Source organism: Labrus bergylta, chromosome 6, assembly GCF_963930695.1.
Source record: "Labrus bergylta chromosome 6, fLabBer1.1, whole genome shotgun sequence".
NCBI classification, from domain to species: Eukaryota; Metazoa; Chordata; class Actinopteri; order Labriformes; family Labridae; genus Labrus; species Labrus bergylta.
In genome coordinates, this window is record NC_089200.1 from 18,887,976 (window position 1) to 18,912,613 (window position 24,638).

Genomic DNA, 24,638 nt, shown 5'->3' on the forward strand with positions numbered 1-24,638 from the left:
GCTGCTCTTCTCAAATTCACAAACATTTGTTGAATATTGGATTTGTACTTTTATAATGAAGATTTTATGAAACAGGATTGTGAGCTTTGGTTCATTGAACTTAATTCAGTTTTGAGGTGTCACTGAATCCAGACCCTGAGTTATTAAAAGAATAATTTTATAGCATGTGTAGCACGGATTCCAGAGCTTGTGAGAAACAAAGCATGTTAGTCATAAATTTGCATTGAAAGTACAGTTTTTTCACACATTGGACAAACCCACAAAGAGATAAAATCAATAGGCCTTCATTCACTCTGCATTTCCATTCAGCATGAACAGAGAAGTGAGAGCAGAAACTATTTTCCATCACATGAAGCCTGCAGAGTGTTTTTTCATATGCATAGGACACGCTCACTTGCACCACTGGTCTGCATGGCACTCTTACACAGACACTTTTACACAGACATATGCGCGCGCACACACACACACACACACACACACACACACACACACACACACACACACACACACACACACACACACACACACACACACACACACACACACACGCACACAACATGCATGAAGAGTAATAGAGACTGTTGGAGTTACTGCACTGGCTGTGCAAACCAAGCGCAGAATGTTTAATTCAAGAATATATCCATCATTGTACAATGGCCATTCAAACTTGCAAACTTGTCAGTGTATCCAAGGAATTAAAAACATTTTGCTGGATATAGCTTTGCAGTCTGGTATAGTAAAGGATTAAAAACTCAGCTGGACCAGTGTCTTACCGCTGTCTCTGTATCTGTTTAATACTGCTGCTGTGCGTCAGGGGAGTTGCTGATGGCTGTGGACTGAGAATGACTCATATAAGCAAAAATCAAACCTCTCTGCCACTGGCAGTAATGCTAATGACAATGTTGTGGTACAGCGTAAGTATAGAAAGCCACTCTGCTTCTATTTGCATGGGAACCCAGCAATGGAAAAGCCAATTATTTTCCCTCAGTGGCCCTGTCAGGTAACCTGAAAGCTGCTGTCCAGCTGTAGAATGCCCAGCACTGGCATCTCATCCATTAGCCACATGGCCCGCCACTGCTATCTATTAACGCCTTTTGTCATTTGCATAATTTCAATGTGACAAATGGGTATCATCCATTCCTTTCCAAATAAGATGAATTGAGCCTTTAAGGGGGCATAGCTGAAAAAGACAGCAAGGGAACAAGAAACCAAACAAAAGGAATGACAAAGAAACAAACAAAGAGGTCTCTAGGATCTAAGCCTCCCGTGTTCTGCTGTGACTGCACCCCTATTAGGATGTGAAAAGGGTTGGACTTCAGGATGAAGGCTTTGACTGGTATTACGGAATAAATACAATGTCCCACCACTCACAGTTTTTTTTTGTCTTTTCTTTTAGAGAGGTCTGGGTAACTTGGGGATGGTTCTAATAAGCCTGTAGCCTATTTGTTGCAGTCATTATACAAGCTTCAGGCCTGGACGGAGAAATAATGGAGTGGGAGTGAACACTAGCATCTCCAGAATGCAGGCCTATCTCCCAATGCATGTCTTAGATAATGCAATCATTAATGCCATCTGTCAGATTGTCAACGACTTTGCCTTTCAGTGATGCTTCATTTCAAATAAAAACCCAACAAATTGCAAACCAAAGCATGTAATTATGTTGCTATGCAGTGGTTCATGCAAACTAGCTCTGATGAAAAATAGAAGAGCAGAGTGGCTATGTTGACAGGGATATTCACAGTCATTCCATTTTTTTTTTTTATTTAAATTTCAAAGGCATTATATTCAAAAGCCTTTCCCATTCTTTATTTCTGCACTACCCAGCAGATAGCAAATGTCTCTGGCGGAAAGAATGAAAAGAACTGAGTCTTCATCATCACAGACACAACCTTTTCTGCTTCCTCTTGAAAAGAAAAGGGGAGGGAAGAAAAGACAGAGAGAAACAAGAGGGACAAAAGAGAAGCGTGCGAGATGAAAGAGAGCAAAGAAAGTTGCCCGCGTTCCGGCAGCATTCATTTAGTGTCAGACATCTGCTTTTTTATTGCAACCTGATGGCATTACTCTCCCCTGGTGCCAGCAGGCAATCACCTCTTTATCACATGGCAATTATCTCTGTAGCGCTGCTCTGTGACACGCTGACTCTCAGCACTGTCACATGTGACCCCTTATAGCCCAACCAGCCGAGGATGGGGGAGAGAGAGAGAGACAAAGAGAAGCAAAGAGGCAGAGTGAGGGGGTGAATAGGTTGAAAAAATGAGAGAGAGAGAGTGAGACAGTGGGTCAATGAGGTAAACTAAAAGACTGAAGACAGAAGACTGAAGCTCAGGGGCCTCATTTATTACCCCCATGCTAGCAGGCTGTATTACCATATGAAGATTTTATTCCTTTTTTTTTTCTCCTTCTGGTGTTTTCTGTTTTCTGTATTTTGTAGAGCGAGTCCTCATCGGTATATTAAAGCTAAACCAGGTCACACACATCCTGGTGTGTGTAAGTGTTCAGGCGATTTTACGGCACAGCCAAATGATGCAGTAATATCTTACAATCATTTCTCATGTGTGCCGTGTTTGAATGTGAGTCCCTCCAACAGGGGGAGATGTTTCCTAATGTGAGTTTACAGTCATCATACTCCCTCTCATCCACCCACACATTGTCACTAGCAGCATCTAGTTAAACCATTTTCTCTCCTCTCATTTATCTATCCAACACTTAGTCTAATGCATCTTTTAGGGAGGCACGAGGGGCACGTCGCCGGAGGTGCCATTAAATCTAAAAACTTGTCTCTTGTCCTTGTGACACAACGTGTAGTCCTCCACCTAAAGAGACAGTGGGAATAACTAAAATGGCTGTCTTTCCCAAAGAGACCGAGGAAGAAAAGTGACTTGAATCAAATCTAATCGTGTACAAATATGATGTTTGTGTCTTGAAGGGGAAATACAAAAGGTAATAAAACCTGGTTTTATTACTTGCATTCAGCGATTCATGGGAGAACTATTATCGCTCCCTGCTAACGCTGGAATGAAACATGGAATCTCACTCTCTCGCTCTCCATCTGCTTGTGTTTTATGAAATCACCTTTTTACAAATAGGATGTCTCTTGTCAGAGCACACCAGTGTCTGTGTCTATCGAGCAAATGGCAGATTTCTCATTTTTGGCATATGTTGTCAGTGTTGTACCCCTCCAATTTGTGTTCAGAGTCCCCTCCTTCTCCTCCTGGTTTGACTAAAATCCAATTTACTGGCTGTCAGCTCAACTCTATACCCCTATCCGCTGCTGTAGTGGAGAGGTAGCTCTTTGAATTCACCATTTACTGTACTGCCTGGTTATAGCTATATATACCATCTCTCCCCACGTCTGTATTCTATACTGTGCCACCTCCTCTTCTCTTGGCCAGTGTATATGCAGAGTGGGCGAACACGTAGTGTGTCTTTGGAGATAAAGTCCTTTTTCTGTCACTGCAGGTTTTTCGTCTTAGGGGAATATGTGTAGTTTATCTTGCAGTAAAGAAACATTCATCGTATCACTTCAGCACATTTCTGAATGCTGCAGGGGAATCAGGGCTGCACAGCATCTGCATGCACCCAGCACCAGTGTCTGTAATGTAATCATAGCAGCTGTACAAGCTGGACACCCACACTAAAGATAACTAATATGTCCCTTTTATTCCACGTTATTATACCCCACCAGTCCAAACCACTATTTAGAACCATTAAAAGAGTCTTTAGCAAGATATGAAAACAAGAGGCTCGCTGATGATCCATTACTGCCTCCTGAGCAGTGACTGCTTTATCAAAAGTTGGGGTGAGTTTATCTCCAAGGTTCCCTTGCCTCAGAGTTTGTCCATCGACTTTCTTTATGTTGCTAAAATTCATTATATGTATGCATTATATTATTATACTGTCTGCGTGATTCATAATGCTAATACAAGGAGAATTTCACCTTCACTAACATCATTCATGCTGGATAATCTTTGTGTCGAGGAGCCCACATACAGTACGTGCAATTTCTCCTTTAGATTTAGTGGTAATTGATTCTCTCTAATGCTGAAGTATCCCCTATGCCCTTGTTGCTTTCACTCCGAACTCGATTACCCAACATCATCCTGCTCTTTGTCACATTATATCTGTGTACGAGGGAGAGAGGGCGAGAGACAAAGGAAGAACTTTTGCATCGCAGTGCGTGAGTGTACACTTTTGTGTGAGTCTGTGTGAGTCTGTGTGAGTCTGTATGAGTCGACACAGGTCTCTGCCACAGTAAATAAGAGTCATGGCCAACCTGAGTAGGGCACAATGCTCTCCCCGTTGACTACCACTGTCTCCACTGCCTCCACCACCTCCTAATCATTTGCATTTCTCCACATTTCCTGGGAAAGGGCTGCATTTCATGAATGGTAATGAAGGAGGGAGTTTTACTGGAGAGAGCACAAGAGATGGCCTTACAATTACTGTGGGATGGTCAATTTGCACATTTCACACAGGGTTCCACGGCTGGGATGTGAAAATGAGGGAAATGGATAAGCCCCCAAGACCTAGCTAACGCCATCAATTAATCTTGGTGTTAAGAAACAGCAAGAACACATTACTTTGACATCAAAATAAGTCAAGGAAAAAATGGATGTGTGTTTTTCCTCCTCTGTAAATAAACACCTTGCAAATGCTTATGTGTATTTATGCAGAGTGTTGTGACGGAGACCTTTTTTTTTTCTGCACCCGATAGAAGGCTCACCTTCAATTCATTCCTGCTGCTTCATGTAGGCTGTATAGGTGCGTGTGCAAGTGAGGGTGTGCTCTGCCTCAGCAGGGAGGAAGAAAGTTAGTGTGCAGATAAGTTGCCAATGAAAAATTCTGAGTCAACTATGGCCCCTGAAGCATCTTTTGGGCCCAGAGGGGGAGGACACAGGGAGGAGGAGGGAAGAGGAGAGCCGCAGAGTGATAGAGGGTAGAGGGGGCATATGTAGAGAGAGGCTGTATAGGGTGTCTGAACTCATCAAAGGCCTGGGGACTGCTGTGAGCCTATGGTGCCATGCCCCTGATGGGGGGGGGTGGGGGGGGGGGGGGGGTGGGTGGGGGGGTACGGTAGGGGGGGCCAGTAGGGCAGAGGAGAGCTGATGAAGGGGTTGGAGGGTACAAGCCAACTTAATGTGAGTGTGCCTACGTGCTGTGGGTACTCAAAGCCTGAATGTAGTGGTGTAGCAGAAATCGTTATCTGGAGGGGAGGAAGAGGAAGTTGTGCTGATGGAAATGATGAACGTTTGACGAGCTACTACTTTTTTTTTTTTTCAATTCTCCTTTCTATGTAAGCCATCACAAGTTCCGCATCAACAATAAGTTGAAAAACCCTGAAATGTCCTTTAGTCCACGTGTTTCACTAGCTTCAATCACATTATATAACAAGCATAGTTAGCAGGTATCATTCATTGAACTAGCAGCTTTGTTCACATTTTGATTTTTCTATGTGTGCCTACATTTGACTTTTCCAACTCACCGCATGTGCGTACGAGCTGTAGGTGCTGAAAGGGAGGGCGATGGCTGGGTTGAAGATGCCAAACTGCCCAACCATCTGCTGCATACGTCTGATGGTGCGCTCCTTGTCTGTGTCGGCGAACTTGACCACCAAGCTGGAGGAAGCACCCTGAGGGGCAAGAGAGAAGAAAAAAATCAAAGAGAGCAGATTATGGACACATAACCTGTTTTTAAATGCAAGACCCTTTAGTACACACTCACTCAGAAAACAAAAGTCTAATATCAGAGCCTATGTATTCGTTACGACTTCTTAGTATTACCTTTTCATAAACAACAACAACAACAACCGCTGTTGACATCAATATGTGAGAGCTCCTCTAATTGCATGTCAGAGTTTTTGGGGAATTTCTTTTAGTAGCAGCTGCACTCATTTATCGCAGAGAATTGTGTCTCCTTATTTAAGGGTTGGCATACATAAACATGAATGTAACAGGGATTTATGTGAAGAATAAAAATAATCTTCTTATTGAGTGAAGAGCTCTGGAGGCAGATGTGCAGACAGAAACCATCCTCTCCTTCAATCAGTTTTAAACATATGTACAAAGTCACTCGGGGCAAAGCAGCCTCGCTTTGCATGACATAAATATTTTATACTTTTCCCCAGCTTTCCCCCTGCGGTATACACTACATACATGGAACCTTGGTGCTCCTTCTCACAGTAAAGGCTAAGAGATCTGCAATGTGCAATGATTTGAAACAAGAGCTACAATTGCCAGCGCTTCCTATTGACCTTGGTGAAAGTGTTCTTCAAAGAAAATGCTGCCTTTTTAAGGGCAATTTCTCTCATCTTGTCCTTCTGTTTCAGCCTCCCTCTTCCTCTCTGCAGCTCAGCCATCCACCCCCTTATCAACACAATTACCTATTTCTGCAGCCCACTAATGAAACAGAAGGTGTGTCCGCCACACACCCTTCATTAAGAATCTTCAAATGATTTAGCGCTACAGTTGACCTTTTGCGCGCTCCGCCTCTCCTCCCCTCTGTGGCCCCAAACCGGCCAATCGATTCCTATAAAAGGCCGAAATATTACTCTGATCTGACAGTGTAGAAAGGTTGTGTGTCAGTCATGATAAGAGACCCCTGAAATTGATGCAATTTTGTCAATAACAGTGGTGGCTGGTCAAGTGCCGGGTTTAAAGGCTCTGGGGGGAGGGGGGGGGTGCTTTAATAGGGCTAAAGGGGTTTTTCTTGGTTTGAAGTTAAACTGAAAAATAAGAAGTTAGAAATGACAGTCCAATTGACTTAGTTTAATTCTAACGCTTTATTGGAACAGAAGTGTCAGGAATAATTTGTAAAAGCATCACGTTATAAACAGATCAGATGTTTTGATCAAAAACTCTAAGGCTATGAATATTATTATTGTATTTTTCTTAGCTTGCATTTTCCCTAACTTTAGGCTCAGGAATTCTGCTAATAAAGACATCTACAGATATCAAGAGATGTTCAAAGACAGGCACTGGACCTTTGGACTGTAGCATATAGATTTTATCCTCTTCCTTTCCCTTTCTCCCATCTTTTCTCAATGTTCCCCTGAGCCCTCTCCTCCTGGCTCACTGGCTGATTGAATTACAGGTTTGAAGGATTGTAGGTGTGTGGTCAGTATATGCTAATGCCTTATTGTCTAGTTAGCTGAGTGATAGACTTACGGGCAGACTAGTTGGCTAGGTGCTCGGCTAACTGGCTGACAGACTAATTGTCAGACTGTCCAACTGGCTTACAAATGTTCTGCGGTCAGTGGATAAGTGTTTAGCTTCTTACTGGACATGCCATCCTGCTACATTTGAAAAATGCTCTTCACGGTTATTGTGTTAACCTGATAGAAACAAGAGATATACCCTCTGCGTCCCATCGATCAAACATCAAGAGCATGTTCAGTCCCTTCCATGTTGACTTTGGCACAGTTAAAGGATCACGGTTTGTTGTGTCTGTCCAGATTTTACTATCTGCATCATTAACTTCATTATGAGATTCAACTTTGCAAGGTTCAGAACAGGGCGGCACAAGACCAGAATACAGAGAAGCTGTGCAGGTACATATTGAATATTTGAACTTCCTCTCACTGTTTAAAAAGCTATTAAAGGCATACCCACTTTGGTAATGGGAGCTGTGTGTTCTTGCTTTGCTTCTCTCGTTTTTGGGGAAGGTTGAATGTAATAATCTGAGCATATTAACTTGGAACTCAGGAGTCAACCTTTCAACCAACTTTAACTAAGAAGTATGTCTGCTTGAGTATAAGGTCTATTGTACGATGGACAATAAGGGAAAAAATGCAACAATCTTGATGTCAGTTTGTTAACAGGAAATGCATTAGCTACACCTGTTTTCAAGCTGAGTTTGGCTCTTGTCAACTATGAGTTGTTGCCATAGAAACATCTCTGGGGCCTCTGGAGGTGTCTGGTTCTGCTTGAGATTTCTACATGTTAAAAGGAAGTTATTCCACACCACACTGCAAAGTGCTTCCTCATGGTGGGTTGATGTTGGGTCTCTCTGTAAAACATATTGAGCTTAAGTTTTTGTACATTGTGCTATGCAAATACATTTGATTTAATTTCCTTTGAGCCACGTCTTTGTCGTCACCAAGTCATCAAATGGTCATCAAGAAATCACTTTGTCAGCATGTGGTTGATGCTGATGTAACTGTCCTGTAAACTGTAACAAGCATGTTTCACCCTGTGCCAGCATTCCCCCCCCCCCCATACTCAGATCATGAGAACCTTGACCTCTCCACAGGCTAAAGCTCCTGTGCTAATTTGAAGTGTTAACACAAACACTTCTCTGGTGATAACTATAGGCTAACAAGCTAATGGAAGCTACAGTTGCAACAGTCAGTACGCTAACTTAATTAGGTCTTTTAATTGGAATACTGTCCTTGTCCATGTATACATGCAAAAGGGAAGAATTGATTTATTATTGGAAGTATGTCCAACTCTGCTAAGGTAGGTGGGTAGGTGGCAATATGCCCCCTTTCAGCTAGTTACTATGGAGTCTTCTTCCGGTTGACCTATGCAGTGAAAACATAGACAATTTTATTGTTCTGTACATTTCTTACATACACGCTTATGGTGATGTTCGAAGACAGGCAACAATACAACTTCTGCAATGCTTCACATTTATGCTGTCCGACTTCCACGTGAAAGCTTGGCCTATACATGCAAGAGCAAATCGACCCCCAACGGCATCATCTAAGTGTGTATATTTTTCAGCTGGACTAACACAATAAATCAACTTTTACGGAGAGGTAACTTAAGCTTTCTGTCCAAAACATGGTGCAGTTTTTACCAAAACCATAAAAATACGAGTATTTAATGTGTTTGCTTTTTGTGTAAGTTGAGTTGTTGCGCAGTGCTACCTGTCCTCCTGAATAATACTCCACTTGTCATCCATCATTCTTCAAAACGTATTCCTGCCTCTCATTTGTTGTGTTACAAACACATCTGTCTTCCATGTCATAAATCAAGCCGTTCCACTTTGCAGCCCCCTCTAGAGGTTGTAATTGTTTTTGACTTTGTCTGTTTCTGAATTGCAGGATGTTTCTCCTCACAAATATAACTGGCTGCTGACGCTGATTTAGCCTTGCATACAGAATTACAATGTTAGTTGACCTGTCTGGTTATATAAGAGTCTTGTGCCAGGCTTTTTCATCCTTTTCATATTATGTCTTGTTTTCATGTATGTCCCGCTAGCGCTATACAAGCTCAAGGCCATTTACCATTACCATTTACCTACAAAGCTTATTGAAAGAGGGTCTACTCACTGACTTTGCTCCCCCGTTGCTTCTCCTTAGGACACCTGACTTGTTTAACTTGTCGGCTAAGCATCCTATGCCCCAATTGTTTATGTACAGGTTTTCCAAGTCAGGCCTGTCAGGATATCAGTGGGCAGAATTTCCATTGCCAAAGGAAGGAGGATGAAGTCTGAAGTAAAAGTCTCATTAAATTTTAAGCTGCCAAGTGAGGGAAGAATCCTCCCACCATGCGGCTCCCAGCTGCCTAGAGAGCCACTGAAGAAAGGGGAGTTAAACAGGGGGGATAAAAAGAGGCCCCACAGAGACTCAGGACCAAAAGGAAAGTCTGCCTCTTTAAAGTTCCTTCTCACTGCCAAGGGTTGGTGTCTGTCCAAGCTGCAAGTCCAGCTATACAGTCGACACTTCTTTAACTTTAAGTATATGCCTGCTTTAAGGCACCGTAAAGCTAGAATGAATACTGATTAATTGTATTGATGTACAGCCTAATGGGTTTCAAGTGCCACCTCGTAAAGGCCTTACTGTCAGCTTGAATTAGTTAAACTATGATTCAGTCTATTCTGATTCTAGCACTGAAATACAACATAAGAAAGATTTCTTCAAAATTTAACAAGTGCATCTGTCTGCCGAACAAACTAGCTGTTCCCTCCTCAAATCTAAAGTTTGTCATCACTACCTGTTAAATAAAATTAAAAAATCATTCAATTTGAATGTATTGTTGCTACAACTCTAAACCATATGGCATCATATTCTTATCTAGAATAGATGTGTATTATAGATACAGCATGACAACATCATGTGCACAGGAGCTTTCATTTGCAAATACATCCGACAGGAGAGGTTCTCTCAAGAGAATGAGTGCTTACTTTGTCCTTCTCATAATATGGCAATTTTATTATGAAAAACAATGATATAAGCAATGATACTAAGACGTATAGCCGATCTGATATTTTCGTAATAGTACTGCATGTTCATTGTGCTTATAAGGAACCAGGACTCAAAGAGTGATATAATTACATGTTATTTGAGTTCGGATTGTAAAAAACTTGATGCTTGATGCTGTTGGGTTATTGGGAAAATAAGTTATAGGGGAAATAACCCAGCCTAAACTAGACACAGACATACTTGAAAATATAAATTCTGATAGGCAAAACAAAAATCCATTGGCCTTGTTAAATGGCTTAAACATTAAAAGCTGCATTTCATAAAATACACAATGAGATTAAGACTCCTTCCCGACTTAAACATGCTGTGGTATCTGCAGCTTTTTTGACTTACCACCTTTCATTGTAACATGATTTAAGGCGGTGACAAATTGATCCATACATTAAAACAACGTGTCTTGTTGAGTGTCAAATCCTGGCACTCATGGCTCTTTATGTTTGTGTTCTCTGTCTGAAGTAATAAAGAAGATCCAGCAGCTCTGGAATCACATTGAGATGCCTTTTTTTTTTTAAACCCACTCTTTTCTTCTCTTTACTCTCAATCATCCAGTCCTGTCTTTTATGTAACTTTACCTCATTTCCTTTTCTTTTGTTATGTCTTATCCATCCATAATCTTGCTTGCAGTGTTGCTATCTCAGTCCCTGTGTCAGCTGAAAAAAGCCTCAAACCCAGGCTGGGCTGATGTGGAAATGGTGAACAAATCAGCACGGCTCCACGGACCTGACCCACACGCCTTCTTGTCTCAGTGTAACTCCGTCCCGGGACTTTGTTCCTACACGGCGGTGCTGAATCACAGCAATTTGCTCTACAGCTCTAGCGTTTAAATGTTTAATTGAGCCACTCATATCCTGAACTGTGGCAGTGTGTTTGAGTGTGTGTGATAGCTGAAGGAGGCTGAGGGTCGGTCGGCAGTGTGTATAGGGGGGGTGTAGAAAGCTTGAAATATGACAGGTTGTTCAATCATTGTTCATATAGTGACATTTTTGTCATTGCTAGCTATGTGCAAATACGTCTTCATATGGTGTCCATTACAAATGCAGACATAAAAAACATGGAGGTTAATATTTACACCGATGCATACATAATATAGCGTCTTGCATGCACTGACCATCATTTCTCATATATTGTCCACATGCATGTGCACACACCATGCAGATTTCCTCTCTTCTACCCTACTCACACATACAATACAAACAAAAATGCCCACTCCCCCTCTTCATGAATAACACAAATGTATTCAGCTCCAGTGCTCCGAGCTGGAAAATGGGATCAGTCAGAAAGCCTTTGACCCTTGCCTGTGGCTGTACGAGCATGTGACAGTGAAACAGAGAGAGCAGCAATATAGACAGTGTGTATGTATGTGTGCGCATGTGTGTGCTCATGTAAATGTTCTAGCCACAAAGTGCTTCTGTTTGTAGACGGTTATGTATGCACACACATGCATTCATGTGTGCGTGTGTGTGCAAACTGATAAACTCTAAGAAGCCAGTCTTCATGCTTTGGGGGATTGGCAGTAGATCTATCAAACTGCTGTAGTTAGTTGCAGTGTTTATATTCAGCACACTTCAATACCTCAGCAGGCGATGCTATTGGCTGAGCTTTATTCATGGTCATCTCTCTGAGTCTGCTCAACAGCTGCAGCTTTGGTGTGACGGCAAATAAGTATGCGCATATACATATTCTGGCTCAGTTTGTCGATCGTTCATTAGCGCAATTAGTCATTTCTATTAGCCCTGCAGAAGTAGGAATCATTGTGACCCCTTGTAAGGGTTGTAAGGCAACTGATGCCCTTTACAAGTTCAGTTTGAATCCTGTATTAAAGCTGTCAAAAGTATTTCCTTCTTTGTCTTACTTCTTTATTTGTTGTATTCATTTATAAGGCATCTCAATGTGTTAAAAGAGAGATTATTTATTCATTACTTCCATCTTATTGAACTTGACTTCTTTTTTCAGCTGTGTGACTCAACGTCAATCAACATGAATTTAAGAATTTAATTTAAGAAACAGGATGTACGGTTCAAGCCCTCTTTCAGGATCTTTGCTACTTTGATAGACACTCTGCTTTGAATAGCGTCGTCCTGCTGATGCTTAATGGGCCACTGGTGGTCCGCTAATCTCAGCAAGGCAGGCACAATGTGCCCTCTCCTCCAGCAGCTACAGGATATGAGATGCTGATCAGATTTCTATAATCAATTTACCAGCGCAGGAGGTATAAATCCTGTCCATTCGCTCATTCTCCCTTTGCCCCCGCCCTTCTTTTTCGCTGTCTCTCTCCCACTCTTCCTCCCCTCTCTCCTGCCCCCTGCTTATAGTTAGATGAATAATTCAGCAGCCAATGTGGTGAAAGGTGGAGTAAACAAGTCTATTGCCTAATATCCCGAGAGGCTGCCAAAGAGAGACGAGTGAGGGCAGAGAGCTAGCAGAGATAGGGGGATGGAGCAACAGAGAAAGGAGGGTATCTATAGAGAGTGGACATCCAGAGTCTTTCCTCATGACCTGCAGTCATTTGCACTTAGATTGACTCAGAGGTTGCGCCAAAATGGCACAGCTGGCTTCTACTTCTTCTCTGTGCTTTCCTCTCTCTCTCTCTCTCTCTCTCTCTCTCTCTCTCTCTCTCTCTCTCTCTCTCTCTCTCTCTCTCTCTCTCTCTCTCTCTCTCTCTCGAGCCGGACATTGGCAACTATTAATAATGAAATCATACAGTGAAACAACATCTGTGAGATATTGGTTGGAAGAGAGTGCAGGGTCCTGCTTCTCAGACGTGATCGTTTTCAGGACAGAAATGGGGATAAAAGCAGAGCATACATCAAACCACTGGATAATATGGGACGTGACTCTCTGTCCACTTGCAGGATGTCACAGAGAATAACTCCATTCAGGTTTGGAGTGCAGAGTAAGTGGCTTTTATTTTGACACCGCCAGGTACACAGGGACCAAGAACTAAACACGAGACACATACAAATGAGCAGTACAGCTTCTGAGCTCATAGTAAATCCAATACAGAGAAAATGCAGAGGACATGGTGTGCTTATATAAGAAGCAAATGTAATCTCACACTGTGAGTTATATTTACTGATTATGCAAGCAGAACTACTGATTGATGACTCACCAAAAATTCAATTATCATCCTAAACTGTTTCATCTGGAAGTGTGGATCTTTTATGATAGTACCACATTCATTTAAGAAACAGAGGCTATTTCTAGTTGCATTTTGTTTTAAAGCTGGGGTATTTATCAGGATGGTTGTACTTTCTGTATACGTTATTTAAAACCTCGAAGTTGGTGGTAAGTTGAAAGTTTGAAGCTCTCGATCAAGAGGCGGAATGAACATAACCCTTGTGATTGTTGGTCTATGTGTACGTGTTGTGAATACAAGGCTAGGTGGGTAGTTTGTTCATGTTTTTTTATTTATTTGTATTTGTGGGAGAGAAGGCTGTACTCACTGGCATGGTCTGGCTGCCGTGGAGGGCGCTGATTGCTGACTGAGCCTCAGTGTGTGTGGAGAACTTGACAAAGGCGCAACCTGGAAGAGAGAGCAGAAGCACAGCACACATACTAATTTAGACACAGGCTCACACACACACACACACATACACAATCAATCAATCGAGTGAGTTTAAAAGCCTATGGTATATTAATAAAAAGGATGTTGAATTATATCTGACAACACAGAAATCAGTGTGCAGAGAGAGGCTTTCATTGCACAGCAGGCTGTTCCACTCCGGGCATTAGGCAGGCAGACAAGCAGGCAGAAGCTGCAGGCTAAGGATTGCACTGATGAAGCAGAAAAGCATGCTCTTTAGCACCACATGCCTGTCTGTGCATATTAAATATGAGCTTAACTGGCTAAGATCACAATATTTAAAAAAAGAAAAACCACTCCATTTAAGCACTTGGGTAGGAATAGTGTTTTTGATTCAACAACAGGATGTTTGGATCGGTATATATGTGAATGTGGAGATCCAAAGGAAACCACAGGACCAACATTCGCAGTGCTAATGTTCACTGACAGGAAATAGATGACCAAATCTAGTTTGAAGGCTGACTCTTGTGGGAGATGTTGCACATTAATTTAAACAATAAAAAAAAGGTACATGAACTGATTCCAAAGCTGTATACTTCATTTCTTTAAGAATTACTTCAAATCAGATCAAAACACTGTAATCCATTTTCAAGACTTTCCAAGACTTGTATGGTGGTTGGCATGGGGATTCACAACCAAATCATCGTGGATAATTTTACTTCATCCATTCGTTGTCTTTATCTATGTCTCTTTTCTGGATGTACTGGTTTGAACGCACAGACCACCTGTGCACATGAGCTGTCTGCAAGTTCTGTTAAGCTTACTAATGAAGTAAGTTACTAGTTTAAGGAGTTTGATTTCTAGCTTTTTGTAATTGATTTTTAAGTGTTTGCTGTTGTTGTTTTTGCTTGTTTTACTGTGCTTGTAATCTCATCGGCATTGGAAATGAGAGAAACCTCAGTGTAAATAAAGGTTTGAATGAAAACCCTCATTGATTTAAAGTGCCTAATCCATTGCTCTTATGCCTATGTTGTTACATTTTTTATCAAACTTGAAGAGGTCAGAGGAGTGGGGCCCTGAAACAAAACAAACCTGACCTGAAACGTGTGAGGACTGATTCTGGGTCCATTGCAGTTCTAACTCAATGACACCAAAGCCTCTTCTAATTATAACATAATTCACCTCATTTCATTTCATTTGAGTTTTTTCTTTCTCTTCTTATTCAATCTTTTGTACTTTATTCTCCTCATTATCTATCCTGTTTGACCCAGCAGCCCTGCCACATTCCCCCCTCCTAATGGGCTTACCCCCCTGTGGACAGCAGACAATCAAGATGTCCATTCAGCTGTCAAGCCTCTATCCATTAAGATGGATAGAATGGAGCAAAAGCTCAGTGTGACCTGTACAAGGACTTTGCTACAGTGGTATAAAAACTGTGTGCCACTTTATTTATGCATTCAACTTAAGATACTATGCAAACCATGCATTTCTAATTCAGCTTAGAAATAAGACACATGTGAAATTCACACAGTGCAAGGGGGGGGGCAGCCTGGTGGCTTTAGTTTGTGATGAGGGGAGCAAGGACAGAAGTCATGACATGTTTAAAGATACCAAATCTTAAATCCCATGCATAACATTACTGAAGAACAAACTATTCCAGAATAAAAATGTTTATTATTGGACTCTGGTTTTTATGCATTCATATTTAAGCACCTTCTCTATATTGCAGGTGGATTATGTGGATGTGTTGATCATGTTTTGTATAAATAATATCAATAATCAAAGTCCAAAATACTGCTGTGATGGTGGACTAAAAAGGTGGTGGACATGATTTGTGTCTTAAGTTTGGTGGGACAGAAGCTCTGAGTAGCGTAGAATGGAAAACCTTTCCAGTAAAGCAAAAGTACACTTGAGTACATGTACTTTCAACCCCTCGCAGCTTCTTTTTTCTGCCCCTACTTCACATCTGAAATTATTCTGACACCCATCACTACTCCTCCTCCTCTAAACTGCAGGAGAAGAACTATCTGTTTGAAACCCCATAGATATAATTGCAAAACAATTTCCATTGGCGCTGGCTGGGAATAGGCTTTGGAGACATGAAAAAATGAACTCCCTTTGCTTTTTTGCTGCATGTGAGAGGGATTTGATGTCTCCAAATGTTTTTGGCTGACTGAAAAGGTCTGCAAGATATCAGCCATAGAGTACAGAAGTTACAGTATAGGGACGGAAGAACAACAAAACAAATGATACTGATGACGTTAGAAATGTTGTTGCTTTTTACATCAGAGAGGTTTCTTCTAAAACAAGATAGGAGCTGATGATGACACAATGATGACGGACAGAAAAGATTACCTGGATGTTTGAATCTTTAGGTGTAACAATTATTCATAGCATGGAGTGTCTTGTTTTGCTTGTGGCTACCATGCAAGTGGAGGGTCCGATTATACATATATATATATATCCAAAACTGCCCTGTCTGTTGCAATCAATAAAAAACAATTATTTTCCCCTTTGATTTCTTTTTATGAGGATGCGCTGCAAATATTTATTTGCAAGAATCTTTAGAAGAAAGTCAAACCAACGGAATCTTCATTTAATGGCTCTCATAGTTCCTAATTATTAAATTCAGACATCAATCTATCAGTTCTTGAAACATCAGACTTAACTTTTTTCCTTACTGCCTAAAGCAGACTTCCACATCAGACAGCATAGTGTGAAACTGTTTGTAATTATGGCAATAGGCGATTTGACCCACATCTGGTGAATATGTCACATATATTCCACAGACCCCAGCTGATATGACGCTGACACGCACTGTCACTTCTCTGCCAGTGACCTAAATAACGCTGACAGCTATATCATCTCTCCTACCTTTGCTGTTTCCGTCCGGACCTCTTAGGACCGTGCATTCCTCGATGACTCCGTAGGGTTCGAAGAGGCGGTAAACATCCTCCTCGGTCTGTTGTTTATTCAGCATCCCCACAAACAACTTCCTGTCTTCTGGAACAAAACAAAAAGACAAAAGGTTAAATTATAACTTTGACCTCAATTATAAAACCAATTTAGGAACAAAGAACATCAAAAGCTCGTCTTTGTTGGTGGTGGCATTATTTCACAGAAACAGACGTACAGAGCCTTGGCAGGGTGCAGTAACTGTCGAGTTTCTTTGGTGCTGGTTTGGCCTGAGTCGCATTGTATTATCCCATTTTAAAGACTGATCATTTTAATCTCTAGTATAAGTGGGTTTGGTCCCATATGGGGATATATACTGTAGCTGCTGGGGGTAAGTGGTCAGGGGCTACAGGGAAGAGCAATGGAAAGACTAATGAAGAGCTACTTCTCTGTATCTCACATACACACAGACCCAAGACAATAAGCAAGTCTTTGGTCCTTTAAAAGCACCAGGGGCTTCAAGCTACAACCTCCTACACAGACACACCACACTGTACTGGCTGGAAACTCTTTCTCTCTCTCCCTCTCTCTCTCTCTCTCCACTCTCCAATCTCTCTCTCTTGTTCCTTTCTATTCATCTCTCCCTCCCTCTCTTTTTTCTGCTTTTCTTTTTCTCTCGCTGATGCTACATTTTTTTCCCCCTCATTCTTTTTTCAACCGCCTCCCTCCCTCGCTCCCGTCCTCTCTTTATCTCTCTCTTACTCTACTAATTGCTGCTGATCCAGTGTTTTTTTGTGTAGCCAGAGAAATATTTCAGTATGCTCTTCAGTGAACAATGGTGTGTCTCTCCTGCGAGCACTGAATGCTGGGAGACATGCCATGAATAACGCTGACTTTTCAATAGATAGCCTGTATGCTATTGAGTCCTGTTAAATGCTGTGGGATCTGATCTTTACCTTGACCTGACACCCTGTGTTTACTGATGTACCCTGGCCTTGTATGATTAATGCTACGGTGAGGTGTGTCTCTCCTGGCAGCACAAGCACTAAAACCTTCCCTTTATACAGATTGTTTCTACAACTCTGGCCCGTGAAGTCACAACGGAGAGACCGAGTGAGAGACAGGACCAGCGGCTGATGCTGAGAGATGCTTGAGAGCAGCATAAATCGCTGCCAGAGGTATTCACAGTGTCAGGGTGACCTGTGACGACTACTGTGTGTGTCGCGTTGTTGTCGTTCCTTGACCCAGACACAAGCCGATACCCACATTCCCACAGCGGGCACAGAGGCGGAGTGTATGTGTGTGTGGACACGGCACCCTAGCTAGGATTTCGGCACTCAGCACCACCAATGATGCACCTTTAAAATAATCACCCGTGTCAGAGTGTTGTCTAGGGAGGGGGCGTCCCTGGTGCTGGCTCCTTATTGCAAGTGGCAGGATCAGAGGCTATGTATCAAAATGGAAGTGATGCAATGTGACATCTGTCAGGGTGGATTGGAGAGCATTTATCTGCAAAAAAAAAAAAAAAAAGGAAAGCCCTGAACTGGAAAATGAAAGGCCAAGATGGTCCTTCCTTTTGCTGGAGGGAGAATATAAATTCTGAGGTCGGATGCGTGAGATGAGTTGAGGCGAGGGGGAAGGGGGTTCGACTGCACAAATTTCACTGAATGCCAACAGACCACATCTCATATATGCTCCTGTATTCATCTGCAGAGCCACAAAGCACACAGGACTACACATACAACTACGTTTCCTCTACCCCCTACCCTGGCTGTTTTCATCTAGATGATAGGAATCAACCATGTTTTAAATAAATGCATGCATCACTTCCAGCTGAATTGAAAGGAGTTTTAAAAATATATGAAAGGATAAGTATAAAAGCATCATTGGTCACAGCCTAACAGGCTGGACTCAATTTGAGTCTGGTATATTTTTTCAGTATTTCGTCAGAAAGTTGTACTAATCCGTGGAAGCTGACAATACTGTTAGAAAGACTTGTATGATTATTTGTAAACAATAGCGATGGTATTTAGAAGGAGAAAAGGACGAGTGCCTGAGAGCAAGACGGAGTGCATGTTCTGCACCGTGAGCACGCTTTGAAAACAAACTAACAGCGCATGAAAACTGATCATCTTGGAGATGTGTTCCACCATCTAGGATTCTGCGGTGGCCGCTCTGCACTAAAATGCTACCTTGGGATTTTAGGTGTTCTTTTTCAACCCCAATTGAAACATTATCTCATTTATCTACAACACTGCAGCACAGGCGGTGTGCAAACAGACACATTGAGAGTGCAAAACACCTACAGTCATTTACACATGTCTGAAGGGGGGAGGGGGAAAAGGAGCAAAATGGGGAGTAAGGGAAGGAGAGGAAAAAATAACACACTAGCTGGGATTCCCCTCGCACACCCTGAGTGGACTATATGAGACAGATTCCCCAACGTGGCCACACACAGATACACAAAGAGCTGCACGTCCCACTTTTAACTATTGACTCTTAGTTCAGAGCAGCTATTATCAAGGTCAAGCTTGACCTTGACAAATCAAAGTTTGTATTTACAGCCGAACAAAACACTGTTGTGTCACCTTGTTTTTCAGATGTTTATAACATACATCTGAAAGAACATATGAAAGCTATATCTGTGTTTTCACAGCCCCCATTATGGATCATGTTTATGTTTAAAAAACTATTTTCATGCTTTTATGCTCATAAATTCAGACTGTGCATTTGGCAAAACCAAAACACAAAAGAGAAGAGCCTTTGTAGAATGGACTGATGATACTGAGGCTCTGCTTTATATGCTTCTTTTGCAACATGGGCTGTGTAGGTGTGGTGCAAACTGCAACACTGATGCAAGCTAGTGCTGCGTTTATGTCTACCTGCTAAAGCCAAACCAGTGGCCACTACTGCATCACAAGCTGTATCACACCACACCCAATAAATCTGCTTTATCTGCTTGATATTCTACTAAAATGAGAAGCAGAGTATATGTATGATTTTAATCTGAACTGTAGAAATGAATCATTATTCTTTGGCGTATCTGTTTACACAGATTCTGAAATCCTGATTTTCATCTTATCTTTCTTTACTGCTGTTTACAGTTTGAAGCAGCCTCCTATAGTTTCAGCTGAATCCTGGATTCCTCCAAGATAAGCCGATTCAGTCTTTATAAAAGCTCAAGAGCATTCATTCTTGATCTGCAATTCAATCTCACGCAAATGTGGCTCCATGCATCCACGTTTCTGACCAATGCAGTACTGTGTGTGTTGCATTATATGTCCCTGCAGAGCAGAATATTCTATATGTATGAGAACTGACCCCTTAAAGGGTGAAGAGATGTCCTTCCCTTAAAAGGGAGTTCGTTTTATATGTGAACATTCTTAAATATGCAAGATAAAACAAACAAAATTGTTTTGCTTTGACTCCGTTTTAGCTCGTCTCACTAACTGGACCATTAAGCCAACTTGAAATGTGTTTTACATAATAAAGAGTCATGACCAAATTGCTTCTGATTGAATCATGTCACACACAGCCCTACAGCAGACTGTAAAGCTGTGGGTTTCAAACATGATAACAAGCTTAACTGTCTGGCTGACTCTTTTCTCTTTTGCATCCCTCAAAAAACAGCTGAATCATCCCTCTGTTGCAGCTACTCACCTATGGTAAATGCTGCCTACCGTATAGATGAATACAAAGTAGACAAGAAAATTACGAGTTGTTTTTCTTCTTCTTGCACATCACAGCATAGCCTTGTCATTTTGAATACCATCCTAAATTAGAGCAACTCTGTGCTCTTAGTGTTTACAGCGAAATGCAGCTGCCTAAACAATTCAGGGGTCTAATAACCGCCAGCACATTAACTGTGAAATTGGTGCAGCACGCTGGCTTTAAGATACATTTACAACTCACTGTAGCAAAGTTGAATGGAAGTACATTGTGACACACCACTGTTATCCTTACATCCCCCCCCCCCCCCCATCATGTTTAATTTACTGTGAGTTACTTAACAGATGCTTGTTTGGAATAAATGCAGGGGAAATTAATCTCCAGTATAATGAAATGGCAGTTTGCTGCCTGGGTGTACATACTGAAGATTACTGGCTCCATTTGGACCCTTTCTAATCAATATAAGCCTTTTAGTGTGAGCGCATTGGGCCTGTGTGAAGTCTTTGACTCATTGCGCTAAAGCAAATTATATCAGTAATAATTCATATCTCGATTCTTCGAGTTGTAGTTTGAGCATGACAAACAATATCAATAATGTAATTCCTTCCCTGAAAACGTGCATCGCCTCTCTGTACAATACATTTTTTTTTTTTTTATAACATATTGTCTTATTCTGCTGGAAGTTTCACAGATATCCTGTCCATACAGCTGACTGTATATCCTGTCAGTAAAGTCCAGTCAGTATACAGGAGGCTTACTACTGTATGCTCTATGATTAGACTGCAGACTGCTGAGGATTTTGACAGTGAGATGAGACTTATTGAATAGCAATGGGGCAGGGAATGAGTTTTTGGAGCAGAGCTGGGGTAAGCAGAGATGTAGAGGAAGAATAGGAGAGAGAGTGAATGTGTAGGAGACTGACAACCATACTGTAAGTTGATGTGCATACAGTCCTCAGTCCTTGATAAGCCAGGCCGGATGAAAGAGGTGCACCATAAGAGTTGGTAAATCATTGTCAGGGCTGGGGAGGTGAGAGAGTGAATGGGGGAGGGATGGGGCTGGGTAGGGAAGATGATGAGGTGAAGGAAAGCATCCGAAATGCCTAAGGTGCTCTCTGGTTTTCAAATTTCCCTTCTCTGTCTGTCTCTTTCTCAATCGCTGCAACAGCAGGGAGTGGGAAAGGAAGGCGGGGGAGAGCGATATTGTGACAGAGACAGGGAGAGAGTGTGCTATAGTGAAAAAGCACTTGTCAGAAGGATGGGGCGGTTGCTATGACAACCACTTATACAGCGGGCTGTCAGTCATGTTTCAATGGAGTTTAGAGAGGTGGAGAGGAATGAAGGAAGGAGAGGAGTTAAGGAAGGAGGGGTTGGGTAAGGGTCATTTCTCCATCTGTCTGCCGAGCCGGAGTGTAAATTTGACTGTCAGGCTTGGAGATAAGGACAAATTATGAACAATATTAGCCAGCCGATAAAAGAGAACAATAACGAATAGATAAATATATTAAAACCAAATTAGATAGCATCCAGGCAGAAACAGGGGCCCTGAGAAGCCATCCAGGTTTTCTCATTTGGACGGAAAGATAAGAGCCGGAGCGAGCCTGTGAGGAGGGGAAGGATCCAGAGTATTAGAGCTAGCTACTGTAGCGTACTTCCTTGTCAGAAGAAAGAAAAAAAGAATCAAAATCACTTTGTAGCCGGAATACCTAACATTGTGGCTTCCTCTCGCTCTCCTTCACAAGCCTATTATACTTCTCCAATGAGCAGGATGCTGCACAATAACAGTGTCAGCATGTGTTCAGGCATAAAAAACACAGACTGAATGGAATGAAATTAATTAACCCGAAGAGATCACAGTGCTTAGCCAGTGGAATTTAATCCAATTTATTACATATACGGATCTAACTAGGGTAGTGTTTGCATTAATGACCTGGTGAGTTTGGACACCTGTGTGAAGGTGCAGTACACAGGAGTGTGTGTGTGTTTGCAGAGGTGTGCATCCTTCCCGTTCTGTGTACAATAAAGGATCAGCAATAGGAGTGGCAGGGAGCATCGAGGGAGGGAGTCTAAGGGTTGGCACAGCCTCAGGGTGAGAAAACCCTGCCAAATTAACTCCTGAATAATGAGCCTTTTATGTGCTGCGTTATCACCAGCGAGAGGACGGCCATGTACTTTGTCATAACGCTGGAGCCACTTCAGACACAACCCAGTTAGCAGGTTCCAACAGCACACCTTCAACGGAGAAAGAAATGTGGGTTGATAGAATAGTTTGTTTACCAGTTTCTGAAGTAAATTAGCACTCCTGTGTGTTCTGCGCTGCATTTGCAGCTGTCTTTTGAAGTTTGCATGCTAACCCACAGAGTTGACAGCACACACTGTAAGACCTACCATGCACTGGCTCTAATGAGGACGCTTATTAGTGCTGTTTCCCCTCACAACTTTAGAGATGTTGCCTGGAAACAGCAGCGTGAAGAAAACAATACTGTAGTTCCCAAAAAAAAAACATCAAACCCAGTGTTCCCATGTTGCACATTGCACACACCACAGTGAAAAATATGGGCTTCTACTGAAACATATATGTGTGAATAAAAAATGTAAGAGATAATTACAGTGACAGAGCTGACATGTAATCATGTTTTTGTTTGAAAACTGTACATCATAGTGCTGTTTGTCTAGGTTGTCCCTAAAGTACAAAGCACTGCGGGCAATTCTGACATGTTCGCTTTAACAGCTGCTACAGGGAGCCGCTTCTCTAACTTAAGCAACAGCTACAGTGACACTGGCTTGATTTCATGTCATAGTTTCATCATTTTGGTGTCAAGGCTGCACATTGGCAGCTAGGCTGCGACCCATAAAAGCCATCAGTAAAAATGCCATTGAGCACTGCGGGCAGGGCCTTGATAGCCATGCTGCAGAAACAGTGCATCCCTCACTTCTCAGGGATGGATTGGGCTTCAGTGCTTTCACCTACATGTAAGTACACATAAGCACACTAACACAAGGTTGTACGCATAGACTCTGTAAACATGCGGCAAAGTACTCACAGAGTAACCATAAAATTACACACACACACACACACACACACACACACACACACACACACACACACACACACACACACACACTTACATACAGGCTGACAAAGAGAAATAAAGGAGCATGATGATACAAATAGATTTATCAACAGGCCCAATTAGGGAAACGTTCTGTACAGTGCTGTAATACGTACAGTATCAAGAGACATCTAAACACTTTCAACAAACAAACATTACTGCAATGAATGACAGATTGTAGTTGGTAACTGTTGCATCAGAAATCCTTTCAGCATATTGGTTAGGCCAAAGCACTTAATATCAAACTTTAACATGTCCCTGAGACGCATTCTCACGGGGACAGAGCTTCCGCAATCTAACCGTACACTTTTCCTCCGTGCACACCAACCCCAGTCGATTCCATCTCAGAGGGGATTTGGAGACAGTGATCATGAATTCACTCTGTGCCACTGGCAGAAAGGATGATGGATATCACATATGACACCAAAAGACTCACCCACACATCTGTATGTGCACACCCACATGCACACATGTGTTTGTATGCACATAAAAAAAAAGCCACAGAATGCACAGACAGCACACACAGGGCCTCCTGCACGTCACTCAATATTCTCCAAAGGGCTCCACACATTTTATGCATCAGTGCGATCTAATGGCTGCTCTGTTCTGTGCTGCTGGCTGTGGGATTTCAGCTGCATCCTGGCCCTGCAGGAAGCCTTGAACATACAATTACAGTCCTCTGACTCGGTTCCTCCTACCATAAATGCTCTGCGTAAAAACCTCTGAGGTGTGGAAGCGTAACTGTTGCATGGGCATGTGCATTTTGTGCGCTCCATTCTCTCTCTTTCTGCAGTTCAAGTCATCATCAAAGCCCAGTAGACAGCTTTCAACAAACAGAACAGCTAAAAGGAGAAGAATAGAAGGAGAAATTGCTCAAAGTATGTTATCTGAACCATATATACGTCTCAGTAAATTTACACTCAATATGATAACAAATGCGGAATATAACTCACAGCCTTGTGTCAAATTCTATGTATTACGGCTGTGGTCATAAATCCTGAAAGTGCTGTGCAACGTGCGTGCGTAGATTCTGTATATAAACATTTACAATATGGCAGCGCTATTTATATTGTCTCCCTTCATAATGCCGTCTGAAGGGCATTTTGGCATCCGTTATGATATGGATTTTCTCCCCCCCCCCCCATTTTCCTCTATCCCATTTATTGCCATTTTTCTTCCCCGTCCAGATTGTGTTTCTGTACAGTAGAATGGGCCTTTTACCTTTGGCAGTATTT

The 24,638-nt window shown here is 42.1% G+C and overlaps 1 protein-coding gene across 12 annotated transcripts in view; it reads right to left on the minus strand.

Annotated features, from left to right (window-relative positions):
• Positions 1-24,638, minus strand: part of celf5a (cugbp, Elav-like family member 5a) — a 176,039-nt gene that overhangs the window by 17,584 nt on the left and 133,817 nt on the right. For 8 of the 12 annotated variants that reach the window (XM_065955915.1, XM_065955914.1, XM_065955918.1 and 5 more), the window contains exons 4-6: positions 16,602-16,730; positions 13,648-13,727; positions 5,483-5,629 (exon numbers count right to left, since the gene is read on the minus strand). In XM_065955915.1, the coding sequence (XP_065811987.1) occupies positions 5,483-5,629; positions 13,648-13,727; positions 16,602-16,730 (356 nt within the window). The remainder of the gene's footprint in view (positions 1-5,482; positions 5,630-13,647; positions 13,728-16,601; positions 16,731-24,638) is intronic. The other 4 variants (XM_065955917.1, XM_065955916.1, XM_065955919.1 and 1 more) reach the window with 1 other exon arrangement.